This window comes from Triticum aestivum, chromosome 5D, assembly GCF_018294505.1.
Source record: "Triticum aestivum cultivar Chinese Spring chromosome 5D, IWGSC CS RefSeq v2.1, whole genome shotgun sequence".
Taxonomy (NCBI): Eukaryota; Viridiplantae; Streptophyta; class Magnoliopsida; order Poales; family Poaceae; genus Triticum; species Triticum aestivum.
Window position 1 is genome coordinate 113,862,775 of NC_057808.1, and position 15,832 is coordinate 113,878,606.

The window sequence follows — 15,832 nt, forward strand, 5'->3', positions numbered from 1 at the left end:
ACCCGAAAGTTGTTTGGAGTCCCGGATGAGATGCCGGACGTCACGAGGAGTTCCGGAATGGTCCGGAGGTAAAGAATTATATATAGGAAGTCAAGTTTCGGCCACCGGGAAAGTTTCGGAGGTTACCGGTATTGTACCGGGACCACCGGAAGGGTCCCGGGGGTCCACCGGGTGGGGCCACCTATCCCGGAGGGCCCCATGGGCTGAAGTGGGAAGGGAACCAGCCCCTAGTGGGCTGGGCGCCCCCCATGGGCCTTTCCCCATGCGCCTAGGGTTGGGAACCCTAGGGTGGGGGGGCTTCCCACTTGCCTTGGGGGGCAAGGCACCCCCTTCCCCCCTTTGGACGCCGCCCCCCCTTGAGATCCCATCTCCAGGGCCGGCACCCCCCCAAGGGGGCCTATATAAAGGGGGGAGGGAGGGCAGAAACCTGACACCTTTGGGCGCCTCCCTCCTCCCCTGCTACACCTCTCCGTCTCGCAGAAGCTCGGCGAAGCCCTGCCGAGACCCGCTACATCCACCACCAAGCCGTCGTGCTGCTGGATCTCCATCAACCTCTCCTTCCCCCTTGCTGGATCAAGAAGGAGGAGACGTCGCTGCACCGTACGTGTGTTGAACGCGGAGGTGCCGTCCGTTCGGCACTCGGTCATCGGTGATTTGGATCACGGCGAGTACGACTCCGTCATCCACGTTCATTGGAACGCTTCCGCTCGCGATCTACAAGGGTATGTAGATGCACTCCTTTCCCCTCGTTGCTAGTATACTCCATAGATGCATCTTGGTGAGCGTAGGAAAATTTTAAAATTATGCTACGATTCCCAACACATTGTGCTTCAGATTTGATTTCGATGTTTTATCTATAAAAAGGGCCGAAAGCCTATTTCGTGAGAGATTTGATTTTCGGTAACGTTGAGACGCACAAATGTGAAAATATTTAGTGTTCTCCTCCCCTTCTAAGGCAACTCTGAGGAGAATATTCGGCCACCTCTAGTTTTTTTTACGAGTATCGACCACCTCTAGTTAACTTGCTAACATTGACATCTTTAACAAGTAAACAGATAGCATACGGTGACAGATCTAACCGAACAAATACGATGTCACCATGCTAATCGACAACACTCATAATAAAAGGGGATGAGCGTCAATGCGCTGATCCGGCCACACTTGGCTAGCAGGGCGCCATCTATGATGATATTGCAGCAGTCGCTGACGTAAAGAACCTCCAGGTAGGGGCAGCAGTCGAGGAGATCCATCAATACACCATTGGTGATGCTGCAGTCGACCAGCTTGAGGCTCCTCAGAGACGGCGACCTGCATGCATCCAAGTTCAGAACAACCTAATCAAACTCGCTCTGTAAGCAGGAAGAAACCTAGCTAGTGGGATGGATCTGGTTAGAGAACATTTGGTTAACACATGTCGAGAGGATAAGAGTGGAGCACCTCGACGCGATGTAGCCGAGCAGCTCATCGTCGACGAACCACTCGGCTGTGAACGCCTCGAGCCGCCCGCTGGCGCGGTCCACAGCCTCCTTCGCCATCGCGCGCAGGGTTGGTTTGTTCTTCAGGGACAACTTGCTGTGGAGGCGCTCCATGTCCAGAGACTGCCAGAGGGGGTCAGGCAGCTTGGCCGCCTGGAGCCACGAGCGGCACACGAGGCCGGCACCCATGAGGACCTCCACGGCGCCGAGCTTGACGAAGACCAGACAGAGCGCGTCCTGGGCTAGCTTCGACCAGTCTGTCTCCATTTCCGCCTCCATGCACGAGAGACTCTGTGTTCTTATGCAGGTGACCCGTATAATTTCTCCGTAGGCTCTTCTTCTATTTGGATGTAATTTATACTAGACTAGAAGGGTTAGCTAACGGATCGCTGCAAAAAAAATGTTAACTAGGTTTACATGGGAATATTGTGTTCCATGTCACATCGCATGAAATTAATGTGGCAGGAGATTTTGTAGATAAAATTAGGTAGACACATAAAATTTACAAGATCCAATAGAATATTTAGGATTATTATTCAAGATTTTGATGAGCTGTGTGAGTGACGCGATGTATGGTCATGCAATTATGACGAGAGCCGAGTTTGGTCCTAGCCATGTTTTGGCAAGCCGGCTCGGCTCGGCTCATTGGTGCTAAATACCCATGGGTGCAACGGGACAATTTTGTTCCAGTGGTTCAACATGGAATTTTTTTATTAGGTTGAGATTGAGATATGTCGCAAGGACGGAATCCATAGAAAAATGTAAGAAAAAGTATAATGCGATTGAGATTGTGTATATGCAACTACATGAGTTGATTTTTGTTGTTTACTTGTACATGAGTTAATTTTTGTTGTTTACTTGTAAGGGATTTCTTGTTATTTATGATTTACTTGATAATGTTGCTGGTGAAGCCAACAGACTAGAGATAATAAGATAAGTGTGCTAGTGAAATTCGTTGGAGGAAGATTCGAAATTTTAACAACAAAAGTAAGATTCAAAATTACAACAAATAGAAACCTTTTTTTGCGAATACAACAAATAGAAACTTGGTAATGTTGCTTGTGAAACCAACAAACTAGTGATAATAAGATAGTGTTGCTAATGAAATTCGTTGGAGCAAGATCCAAAATTTTACAATAAAACAAAAGGTATAACGTGAGGCCAACAGACTAGAGATTATAAGATAGTGTGCTAGTGAAATTCGTTGTAGGAAGATTTAAAATTTTGACAACAAACTAGTGATAATAAGATAGTGTTGCTAATGAAGTTCGTTGCAGCGAGATCCAAAACTTTACAATAAAACAAAAAATATAACGTGGTCGTTGGTGCTAAATACCCATGGGTGCAACGGGACAATTTTGTTCCAGTGGTTCAACATGGAATTTTTTTATTAGGTTGAGATTGAGATATGTCGCAAGGACGGAATCCATAGAAAAATGTAAGAAAAAGTATAATGCGATTGAGATTGTGTATATGCAACTACATGAGTTGATTTTTGTTGTTTACTTGTACATGAGTTAATTTTTGTTGTTTACTTGTAAGGGATTTCTTGTTATTGATGATTTATTTGATAATGTTGCTGGTGAAGCCAACAGACTAGAGATAATAAGATAAGTGTGCTAGTGAAATTCGTTGGAGGAAGATTCGAAATTTTAACAACAAAAGTAAGATTCAAAATTACAACAAATAGAAACCTTTTTTTGCGAATACAACAAATAGAAACTTGGTAATGTTGCTTGTGAAACCAACAAACCAGTGATAATAAGATAGTGTTGCTAATGAAATTCGTTGGAGCAAGATCCAAAATTTTACAATAAAACAAAAGGTATAACGTGAGGCCAACAGACTAGAGATTATAAGATAGTGTGCTAGTGAAATTCGTTGTAGGAAGATTTAAAATTTTGACAACAAACTAGTGATAATAAGATAGTGTTGCTAATGAAGTTCGTTGCAGCGAGATCCAAAACTTTACAATAAAACAAAAATATAACGTGGTCGTTGGTGCTAAATACCCATGGGTGCAACGGGACAATTTTGTTCCAGTGGTTCAACATGGAATTTTTTTATTAGGTTGAGATTGAGATATGTCGCAAGGACGGAATCCATAGAAAAATGTAAGAAAAAGTATAATGCGATTGAGATTGTGTATATGCAACTACATGAGTTGATTTTTGTTGTTTACTTGTACATGAGTTAATTTTTGTTGTTTACTTGTAAGGGATTTCTTGTTATTGATGATTTATTTGATAATGTTGCTGGTGAAGCCAACAGACTAGAGATAATAAGATTAGTGTGCTAGTGAAATTCGTTGGAGGAAGATTCGAAATTTTAACAACAAAAGTAAGATTCAAAATTACAACAAATAGAAACCTTTTTTTGCGAATACAACAAATAGAAACTTGGTAATGTTGCTTGTGAAACCAACAAACTAGTGATAATAAGATAGTGTTGCTAATGAAATTCGTTGGAGCAAGATCCAAAATTTTACAATAAAACAAAAGGTATAACGTGAGGCCAACAGACTAGAGATTATAAGATAGTGTGCTAGTGAAATTCGTTGTAGGAAGATTTAAAATTTTGACAACAAACTAGTGATAATAAGATAGTGTTGCTAATGAAGTTCGTTGCAGCGAGATCCAAAACTTTACAATAAAACAAAAAATATAACGTGGTCGTTGGTGCTAAATACCCATGGGTGCAACGGGACAATTTTGTTCCAGTGGTTCAACATGGAATTTTTTTATTAGGTTGAGATTGAGATATGTCGCAAGGACGGAATCCATAGAAAAATGTAAGAAAAAGTATAATGCGATTGAGATTGTGTATATGCAACTACATGAGTTGATTTTTGTTGTTTACTTGTACATGAGTTAATTTTTGTTGTTTACTTGTAAGGGATTTCTTGTTATTGATGATTTATTTGATATTGTTGCTGGTGAAGCCAACAGACTAGAGATAATAAGATAAGTGTGCTAGTGAAATTCGTTGGAGGAAGATTCGAAATTTTAACAACAAAAGTAAGATTCAAAATTACAACAAATAGAAACCTTTTTTTGCGAATACAACAAATAGAAACTTGGTAATGTTGCTTGTGAAACCAACAAACCAGTGATAATAAGATAGTGTTGCTAATGAAATTCGTTGGAGCAAGATCCAAAATTTTACAATAAAACAAAAGGTATAACGTGAGGCCAACAGACTAGAGATTATAAGATAGTGTGCTAGTGAAATTCGTTGTAGGAAGATTTAAAATTTTGACAACAAACTAGTGATAATAAGATAGTGTTGCTAATGAAGTTCGTTGCAGCGAGATCCAAAACTTTACAATAAAACAAAAAATATAACGTGGTCGTTGGTGCTAAATACCCATGGGTGCAACGGGACAATTTTGTTCCAGTGGTTCAACATGGAATTTTTTTATTAGGTTGAGATTGAGATATGTCGCAAGGACGGAATCCATAGAAAAATGTAAGAAAAAGTATAATGCGATTGAGATTGTGTATATGCAACTACATGAGTTGATTTTTGTTGTTTACTTGTACATGAGTTAATTTTTGTTGTTTACTTGTAAGGGATTTCTTGTTATTGATGATTTATTTGATAATGTTGCTGGTGAAGCCAACAGACTAGAGATAATAAGATAAGTGTGCTAGTGAAATTCGTTGGAGGAAGATTCGAAATTTTAACAACAAAAGTAAGATTCAAAATTACAACAAATAGAAACCTTTTTTTGCGAATACAACAAATAGAAACTTGGTAATGTTGCTTGTGAAACCAACAAACCAGTGATAATAAGATAGTGTTGCTAATGAAATTCGTTGGAGCAAGATCCAAAATTTTACAATAAAACAAAAGGTATAACGTGAGGCCAACAGACTAGAGATTATAAGATAGTGTGCTAGTGAAATTCGTTGTAGGAAGATTTAAAATTTTGACAACAAACTAGTGATAATAAGATAGTGTTGCTAATGAAGTTCGTTGCAGCGAGATCCAAAACTTTACAATAAAACAAAAAATATAACGTGGTCGTTGGTGCTAAATACCCATGGGTGCAACGGGACAATGGTTCAACATGGAATTTTTTTATTAGGTTGAGATTGAGATATGTCGCAAGGACGGAATCCATAGAAAAATGTAAGAAAAAGTATAATGCGATTGAGATTGTGTATATGCAACTACATGAGTTGATTTTTGTTTTTACTTGTACATGAGTTAATTTTTGTTGTTTACTTGTAAGGGATTTCTTGTTATTGATGATTTATTTGATATTGTTGCTGGTGAAGCCAACAGACTAGAGATAATAAGATAAGTGTGCTAGTGAAATTCGTTGGAGGAAGATTCGAAATTTTAACAACAAAAGTAAGATTCAAAATTACAACAAATAGAAACCTTTTTTTGCGAATACAACAAATAGAAACTTGGTAATGTTGCTTGTGAAACCAACAAACTAGTGATAATAAGATAGTGTTGCTAATGAAATTCGTTGGAGCAAGATCCAAAATTTTACAATAAAACAAAAGGTATAACGTGAGGCCAACAGACTAGAGATTATAAGATAGTGTGCTAGTGAAATTCGTTGTAGGAAGATTTAAAATTTTGACAACAAACTAGTGATAATAAGATAGTGTTGCTAATGAAGTTCGTTGCAGCGAGATCCGAAACTTTACAATAAAACATAAAATATAACGTGGTCGTTGGTGCTAAATACCCATGGGTGCAACGGGACAATTTTGTTCCAGTGGTTCAACATGGAATTTTTTTAATAGGTTGAGATTGAGATATGTCGCAAGGACGGAATCCATAGAAAAATGTAAGAAAAAGTATAATGCGATTGAGATTGTGTATATGCAACTACATGAGTTGATTTTTGTTGTTTACTTGTACATGAGTTAATTTTTGTTGTTTACTTGTAAGGGATTTCTTGTTATTGATGATTTATTTGATAATGTTGCTGGTGAAGCCAACAGACTAGATATAATAAGATAAGTGTGCTAGTGAAATTCGTTGGAGGAAGATTCGAAATTTTAACAACAAAAGTAAGATTCAAAATTACAACAAATAGAAACTTTTTTTGCGAATACAACAAATAGAAACTTGGTAATGTTGCTTGTGAAACCAACAAACCAGTGATAATAAGATAGTGTTGCTAATGAAATTCGTTGGAGCAAGATCCAAAATTTTACAATAAAACAAAAGGTATAACGTGAGGCCAACAGACTAGAGATTATAAGATAGTGTGCTAGTGAAATTCGTTGTAGGAAGATTTAAAATTTTGACAACAAACTAGTGATAATAAGATAGTGTTGCTAATGAAGTTCGTTGCAGCGAGATCCAAAACTTTACAATAAAACAAAAAATATAACGTGGTCGTTGGTGCTAAATACCCATGGGTGCAACGGGACAATTTTGTTCCAGTGGTTCAACATGGAATTTTTTTATTAGGTTGAGATTGAGATATGTCGCAAGGACGGAATCCATAGAAAAATGTAAGAAAAAGTATAATGCGATTGAGATTGTGTATATGCAACTACATGAGTTGATTTTTGTTGTTTACTTGTACATGAGTTAATTTTTGTTGTTTACTTGTAAGGGATTTCTTGTTATTGATGATTTATTTGATAATGTTGCTGGTGAAGCCAACAGACTAGAGATAATAAGATAAGTGTGCTAGTGAAATTCGTTGGAGGAAGATTCGAAATTTTAACAACAAAAGTAAGATTCAAAATTACAACAAATAGAAACCTTTTTTTGCGAATACAACAAATAGAAACTTGGTAATGTTGCTTGTGAAACCAACAAACCAGTGATAATAAGATAGTGTTGCTAATGAAATTCGTTGGAGCAAGATCCAAAATTTTACAATAAAACAAAAGGTATAACGTGAGGCCAACAGACTAGAGATTATAAGATAGTGTGCTAGTGAAATTCGTTGTAGGAAGATTTAAAATTTTGACAACAAACTAGTGATAATAAGATAGTGTTGCTAATGAAGTTCGTTGCAGCGAGATCCAAAACTTTACAATAAAACAAAAAATATAACGTGGTCGTTGGTGCTAAATACCCATGGGTGCAACGGGACAATTTTGTTCCAGTGGTTCAACATGGAATTTTTTATTAGGTTGAGATTGAGATATGTCGCAAGGACGGAATCCATAGAAAAATGTAAGAAAAAGTATAATGCGATTGAGATTGTGTATATGCAACTACATGAGTTGATTTTTGTTGTTTACTTGTACATGAGTTAATTTTTGTTGTTTACTTGTAAGGGATTTCTTGTTATTGATGATTTATTTGATATTGTTGCTGGTGAAGCCAACAGACTAGAGATAATAAGATAAGTGTGCTAGTGAAATTCGTTGGAGGAAGATTCGAAATTTTAACAACAAAAGTAAGATTCAAAATTACAACAAATAGAAACCTTTTTTTGCGAATACAACAAATAGAAACTTGGTAATGTTGCTTGTGAAACCAACAAACCAGTGATAATAAGATAGTGTTGCTAATGAAATTCGTTGGAGCAAGATCCAAAATTTTACAATAAAACAAAAGGTATAACGTGAGGCCAACAGACTAGAGATTATAAGATAGTGTGCTAGTGAAATTCGTTGTAGGAAGATTTAAAATTTTGACAACAAACTAGTGATAATAAGATAGTGTTGCTAATGAAGTTCGTTGCAGCGAGATCCAAAACTTTACAATAAAACAAAAAATATAACGTGGTCGTTGGTGCTAAATACCCATGGGTGCAACGGGACAATTTTGTTCCAGTGGTTCAACATGGAATTTTTTATTAGGTTGAGATTGAGATATGTCGCAAGGACGGAATCCATAGAAAAATGTAAGAAAAAGTATAATGCGATTGAGATTGTGTATATGCAACTACATGAGTTGATTTTTGTTGTTTACTTGTACATGAGTTAATTTTTGTTGTTTACTTGTAAGGGATTTCTTGTTATTGATGATTTATTTGATAATGTTGCTGGTGAAGCCAACAGACTAGATATAATAAGATAAGTGTGCTAGTGAAATTCGTTGGAGGAAGATTCGAAATTTTAACAACAAAAGTAAGATTCAAAATTACAACAAATAGAAACTTTTTTTGCGAATACAACAAATAGAAACTTGGTAATGTTGCTTGTGAAACCAACAAACCAGTGATAATAAGATAGTGTTGCTAATGAAATTCGTTGGAGCAAGATCCAAAATTTTACAATAAAACAAAAGGTATAACGTGAGGCCAACAGACTAGAGATTATAAGATAGTGTGCTAGTGAAATTCGTTGTAGGAAGATTTAAAATTTTAACAACAAACTAGTGATAATAAGATAGTGTTGCTAATGAAGTTCGTTGCAGCGAGATCCAAAACTTTACAATAAAACAAAAAATATAACGTGGTCGGCAGGATTCGAACCTGCGCGGGCAAAGCCCACATGATTTCTAGTCATGCCCGATAACCACTCCGGCACGACCACTTTGGTAAAAGAAATGGACTCTCCGCTATATACTTGTAGCCAATTATTAGTGGCCACAACTTAATGCCAAAAGATTTTTTCTTTGAAAGCGAATGTGAGCAGACTTCGCCACAGCCTTCTAGTTCGATAACTAATACTCCCTCCGTTCGAAATTATTTGTCTCGAAAATAGATGTATTTAAAACTAAAATACGTCTAGATATATCCACTGCGACAAGTAATTCCAAACAGAAGGAGTATATGCATGGCACTTGATACGTACAAATTTGTTTGACAAAAATGAGGCATGGCATCTCATCTATGGAGTTCGTTTTGTACTTTTATTTACTCCCATTGTTTCTTGATATAAGGTGTATATATTTTCGAGAAAAAGTCTGAAATATAAGGTGCATTGCGTTGCATCCCTCGTTTGGATAATTTTTTAAGAGATTTGATTACATTTCCTTATATCAGGCAAGCTCCTCTATTTTCTCATCTCAATTAATTAGGTGTAATCTCGTCCAAAACTTATGAATTTTTTTCTTTAAATGCGGTTTTTAATTTTCATGCCAAAAACTATACATCCTATATAAAAACAGAGGGAGTATCAAACACCGCCAAAATCACTCTGATTTGTGCAGTCGTGCCGCCGCGCCGGCCGGCCCTAGATCTGCCGGGTACTCCATCAGTGCGCGGACCGGCGGAGCCAGGACGCCCACCGCCGGCAAGCCCTGCCTTGCTCGCTCCATCCCCAGTGGCGATTTGCTCGAGCTCGCCATCGGAGCCATGGTGTGCTGCCGAGCTGCATGTACGTACTTCGCTATACAGGAGCAATGTCTACTAAGAAGATAATCACGGTAACATAAATAAAACTATAAGCATCTGAGTTTGCTTCATTTTTCAATCTCAGGCTCTATGACTGTACGTACTTGTGTTGATGCCAATAACATCTGCTGCTTAATGGAGTTTTCAAATTGATGCCATCGGGAGTTGTAGGTTGGAATCCCGACCAATTGTGCATGATATCCAAGCAACGTGCATCGCATAATACACTTGGAGGTTCACCGTCACGATCAAAACCACTGGCCGCAAAAGCTAAAAAAGCAACTGGACTGAGATTATCAAGGCCGCTGATACTGCATCGGTGAGAGAGAAAATACAGGTGATGTTCGAGGATGGGGAGGTGACAGATTTTGACTGGCTTCTCCTTGATTTTAACCATTGATGCATGGGAGATGCTCGTCCCAGTGATCCACCGTTTGGAAAACCAGCTTGCTAGAGCATCTCCAATGGATGACAAAAAAAATTGATACCCCAAAACTAATTCTCAAATTCTTGAAAGTGCACGCGCACTATATGGTGGAAATGAGCGGCTGAACGGGCAGGCCCGGCCCATAGGCCGGGCAAACGGGGCGCCCGCCCTGGGCCCCGAGGAGGCAGGGGCCCCGGCCCAGATAGTATACCTTCATGGAGCCCAAAGAAAATACACGAAAAAAAAAACAATGTCCCAGGAACCGTGCAAGGAAAGCCCATTAGGCAAACCTCACGAAGGAATTGATCGATAATCAATCTGCACTGGACCCCAGACCCGCGATTCCTCTACTTCGCCAAATCCCAGTCTCGGCGTCCCCGCTCCGATTCCAAAGTCGTGGCCAGTCATTAATGGATATCTACGGCGCAAATCATTCCCCAATCAGCTCTCCTTCCTTTCTCAATGCTCTGGCCGTTTCCTAGACTTTGGAGAGACCAGGAAAGTACATGTTCTTCTTTCCTGTAATGTCGTTCTTCAATTCAAAGATTCGTTGATAAATAGCTCTGTGCATGATTCAAACGTCGCACATCTGCTAATCTCCGTGGATCTTCTTCCGCTCTTCATTGGATCCAAATGTGAGAGGGCTCAGGCAGTAGTCTAGGAAAAGGGAGGAATTTTATCCACTTCGTGGTGTCAGCCAGATTGGGGGAGGATCCAGAACAAATGTAAGTCGATGCATTAATTTTATATCTCATGGTAACACAAATGATTAAGTAGCAACCAGTTTTTACAAGATCATTTGTTGTGCCAAAAAATTGATGTCTCTATTGACAATTAGGAAATCGATATTTTGTGGAGCTATATTATTTCATTACTATCCCGATGCATTTCTCTTGATCGATAAATAGTGGTACTGCCAGTCTTAGAGTCGAAAGATCACCAATCTATACTATATGCTGGATATCTATATTATATTACTTTTGAAAAAAAACTGAGCTTTTATGTCTCAAGAAGGACCCCTTATTCTTTTCTTGCCCCGGGGCCCCATGTATCTGTGGGACGGCCCTGTGAACGGGCACCGCTGGATCAAACAAGATCGCACGGCCACAATTTCCAGGCTCTACCTGGTCGGAAGTGAGGCCGCTTTGCGCACGTGGCTGCGCCCATCGCAGCGCCGATCACCTGGTCCGCGCGCGTCGCAACGTGTTCCCACAGGCGGGGTCCACTTGTTACTGGCGGAGGTAGAGCACGCTTGGGTGAAACGGCTTTTATTCCACGGCCCTCCTCTCTCAGTCCTGTCCTCGTTCCCCATTTTCCTCCTCCCAAATCAGGCCAGATCCAGCGGTAACCACCGGAGGAGGCAAAGGTAACCGGCGCCACAACCGCAGCCAAAGATGGGCGGCGAACATTGGGAAGTGGATCAACTGCCACCGTAGCTGAAGTTGCGCGGAGGAAGCTGAAGACGTTAGCCCGCGGGGGGGTTCGCTGCTCGTCGCCAGTGCAGGTAAGGTCCTACTCCTACCCATGGCTTCCCTGGCATAGGTCCCGCCTCGGAGCAGCTCGTATTGCTCGTATTTGTTCGGAGAGGGGGCGGTACTCAACATGGAGAGGTCACGACGGCGGGGGACGAGTTTGCCGGGCAGCCCATAGCGGTGGTTAACCGCGTTCACTTTACACAGTTACGGCCATGGTGGCGTTGGTGTCATGAGCAAAGCTCTCGTGCTGCTTTCGAACTAGGGAGGCATGGGGATTCAGCGAGGTTTGAGTTTCAACCAGAACGAGTAGATAATGGGATATCATAGGTTGTCGTACATCTCTTTTGCATCTGGGTTCCTCCGTGTTTTTTATTGAAATTTTCTAGTATAAGTTGTAAACGGAGCAAGAATAGTTGGCTAGCTAGTTGTAAAAGTTGCACACGGATGCCAACATAGTTGGATTACAGCATGAAGGACGATTAGGAGTGTGTTTTTCAATTTCATTTTCCAGTTGCACACGCTCATACGTCAATTGGTTGCATCCCGCACACTCTAGATCATTTAGTTGGCAGGACATTTTGTTCATTTTTATTTTGGGAGTTCCTATTTAGTCAGGGGGAGCCGAGAGTGCGTGTTCTAGTGGGATACGAGTTTCATGGCGAGTCACCTCCGTATCACGCAGATTCGGCGAGGGATTCCGGCGTGGTGCTCCCCGGCCAAATTGTCTGATCCCAGCATGACGATTTATTGATTTCTTTTTACAGTGATTTGAGCTGAAATAGAAGGAAGGAAGTACATAAGAGTACTAAGAGGATAGTTTAGATGGTTTTGCTCAACCCTCTCAAAATGCATCTGTGTGGTTTCTCTGTTTTCTCTTAAGTTGTGTTCATATAAGTAACCAGTTGGCTAGTTTATTGTAACAGTTGCACAGGGATGCAAATGTAGTTGGATGACACATATACGTATGTTAGTTGGCTAGCCAACTTATGAAGTTGCACAATAAGGGCTAACCAGTTGCACATTCGATGATATTCAGATGGATACACGGATACACTGCGTAAACCATGTTCAAGCAGTTTGTGTGTGTGGTTTCTTGGTTGCACATCCATGTGTGCCCTATTTCCAAGGGTATGCGTGAGGAGTTTTGTAGCGACCCGATCCGAATGGATCAAGTCTCTGTGCTTAAGTGTCATCCCTAGATCGGTATGCTGACACACACAGTACTCGAGGATTTATAACAGAGGTAATTACATGTATAAAGTAACGAAAATACTATTACCTCAATCCATATAGCGGAAGTAACAATAAGGTTGTGTATTCCCATCAACACCAATGGCAAAGTTGAGTGTAGACATCGTAACCCTAACATATCACTTACTCGTCGTAAGAATCCATGAGAGCATCTCCAGCCGCCCCCCAGGAAGCCCTCCCAAGCACGTTTTTGCGCGCCGGTGGATAAAAATCTTCCCACTCGTGCCCCCAAAGTCTCCTTTTTTGCCGGATGAAGCAAAAATCGGCGCCGGCAGCCCCAACCCAAACCCAGGAACCCGGGGGGCACCTGGGGGGCTAATTTTGCCTTTTGCAGGCGCGCCCCCACATGCAGTGACATATCTCCTCCCCCCCACCTTTTCGTCTCTCTCTCCCCACCTTTTCGTCTCTCTCTCCCCACCCTTTCCTCCTCCCGTCGCGCGCGTGCCTCCTCTCCAGCTCGCCCCGTCGGCCGCCGCGGCGCCTCCAGTCCTCGTCGACGCCGCACAGACGACATCCCCGGCCACTGGCGTCGAGGGAGGAAGCGGTCGCCCGGCCACGCCCAAGATCTCCTCCACCTCCTCCCGCAAGAAGCCGGAACCAGCGCCGTCGTAGAACGTCGTCCTTGTCCCGTCGGCGGCGCGGCCACGGGCGCGAGCGGGCGGCGTGGCCACGGGCACGAGCAGCGGCGTCCATAGTGGGCGGGGGCAGCAGCGGCCAGCGGAGGCGGCGAGGACGTGCTGCTGGAAGGACGGGGCGGCTTGGGGGTGGACACGGCTGGGAAGATTTTCATCCCCAGGCCAAAATCTTCGCCGGTAGCCCCCCAGGCGGCGAAAAAATGCCTCCTAGGGGGCTCAACGGCAGAAGATGCTCTGAGACATTGCAGCCATGTAGGTCAGTACATTGAATGTACTGGCAATTTCACACTGTAGAGCAATGCTGAGTAAATGGCTATCACTACATGCATATTTGGTTGGTGGAGGCTCTAAGTTTAATATTTGCATAAAACTAATTTTTCCCTACAACAAAGAAATAGATTTTATCTAACTACCAAGTTAAATTGCCCATATAGAGAAGGTAAACCCAACTCAATCCCAAAATCACCAAATCATTAATAACCCAACAATCTCTTTAAATAGAGTGATGAGATCAATCAAATTAATAAGTATCAGATACTGAAGATGTCCATAACCGGGGACACGGCTAATCATGATTAGTTTGTACACTCTGCAGAGATTTGCGCACTTTTCCCCACAACTCGATCTCCTCCGTTGTATTTCTTACACTGCATGATGTTTGAGAAACGGATGACCGAGACACAGTCTTTCCGAAGAGGTCCCCTTAACCGATAGATAGGCCGGTACACCTACAATCCCCTACATCTGCTAGCCCATCATGAAAAGGATTCCCACAACTTACTCAACTATGCCAGAGCACACGGAAGTTTACAGCATGAATAATCTTTCGATCCCTTTGAGCCTGGGTGGCATTCCAATAGGATGATCACACGGATACCCGGGATCTCCTAGGAACACTGGTATATCCCCAGGTGCCCGGGCAAGCCACTGGTATATCCCCAGGGTGCACCAACCATTTTCACCCAGATGTGTATTAAAGTAGCCACCTTAAAGTTCCCTTAGTTAAATGTAACTCTCACATCTTTCATGAATCTCACATACCAATCCATGTCTACGAGCATAGCAAAGCAATATAAGCATAACGTATAATACCCGGGGTTTGATAAAAGACAATAAGCTCCTACCTCAACAACTACTTCCCACGCCCACATGTTACCAAATCCTACTCATGCAATGTTTGAGGGTTGAAACTAATGTATAAAAAAACTGGGTATGAAAAATATGATCAAAGTGTGAACTTGCCTTGTACCGTTGATGAAGATTCGTCGCACTCATAACTCGTGATAGATCTACTCGTCACACTCCGATCAATCTATTGTAAGTAAGCAATTGCATACATAAGCACTCATGCAAAAGAATCAAAGAAAAGATCTCAAAAAACTTTGAAAACAAGCAATTAACTCTTGCAACAGAAAACAATTTCTAACAGTATCAAAATTGGGTGTATTTGGTCTTATCAGAAAGTTTAGGTCAAGAGCTTCAATAGCAAAAAGAATCAACTAAATCGGAATTATAAAACTCAAGTTATGATCAATAGAAGTTTAAATTCAAATCTGTTTGAAACCAAGTTTTAAACTGTCAAAAACATGTTTAAGTTGGTTATCTGGGTAGAGGGGATCATAACGAAGAAGTGGGCGTTGTTTTCGTTGGATTTGGATAAACGAGCAAAAAGTTATGAGGGTTTAAAAATCAGGGACTAATCCGTGATGAAAACATTTATGAATAGGTCCCTGGCTGAAAATTAACAGAAAAAGAAAAATCTACGAACGAACATTCGCTACAGAAACCTAACGAATGAAAATCGTTCGCTACCGAAACTAACGGATGAACGTCCGCTAAATAAACTAACTAAAATAATAAACCGATCTAAAAGAAAAACCGAAAAAAACCGGATAGGGGATCAGTTCTATACCGGTCGGTGGTTCGACGGTTTTGGCGAGAAAACCGGTGGCGGCGGTTAGCGGATAGGCGACGACGATGGATCGGGATTCCGGCGAGATGGGGCGGCGGCGACGACGACTCCGGCGAGGCGGGACGGCGGCTAGGCGCGGCGCGGAAGACGGCGACGACTAGCGGCGCGGCGGCGGGAGCTGCGCGTGGTTGCGGCGGCAGCGAGAAGTGGTGGCAGCGGTGACGAGATGCGGCGCGGCGACGTAAAGCGGCAGCGAGCGGCGCAGACGGGGTCCAAGAGGGGCCCCCGGTGCAGCGTATAAAGGGGGGCTCGGCCTCGGGAGGCGGAGTCCCGGGCGTCGGCGGCTCCTCCCGTGTCCTGGCTGGACTCGGGGAAGGCGACG

General features: G+C 41.8%; 1 protein-coding gene, 1 long non-coding RNA gene and 1 other non-coding gene across 3 annotated transcripts; 1 reads left to right on the forward strand and 2 right to left on the reverse strand.

Annotated features, from left to right (window-relative positions):
• Positions 1–1,094: 1,094 nt before the first annotated feature.
• On the reverse strand, positions 1,095–1,754 carry LOC123120327 (F-box protein SKIP19-like). The gene is made up of 2 exons (XM_044540298.1): positions 1,438–1,754; positions 1,095–1,308 (listed from the first exon to the last, which is right to left on the reverse strand). The coding sequence occupies exons 1-2, from the start codon at positions 1,752–1,754 to the stop codon at positions 1,095–1,097; spliced, it is 531 nt and encodes a 176-aa protein (XP_044396233.1).
• Positions 1,755–8,865: 7,111 nt separating this feature from the next.
• TRNAS-AGA (transfer RNA serine (anticodon AGA)) lies at positions 8,866–8,947 on the reverse strand. Its single transcript has one exon. It is a non-coding gene; the product is annotated as a tRNA-Ser (tRNA).
• A 2,464-nt stretch (positions 8,948–11,411) lies between these two features.
• Positions 11,412–15,324, forward strand: LOC123119762 (uncharacterized). The gene is made up of 2 exons (XR_006458824.1): positions 11,412–11,681; positions 12,417–15,324. It is a non-coding gene; the product is annotated as an uncharacterized lncRNA (long non-coding RNA).
• Positions 15,325–15,832: the final 508 nt, after the last annotated feature.

Coding starts and splice junctions, on each gene's coding strand:
- LOC123120327 (XM_044540298.1), bottom strand. CDS start 1,754: ATGGAGGCGGAAATGGAGACAGACTGGTCGAAGCTAGCCCAGGACGCG. Junction 1,309..1,437: donor CTCGGCTACATCGCGTCGAG/GTGCTCCACTCT, acceptor GGATGCATGCAG/GTCGCCGTCTCTGAGGAGCC.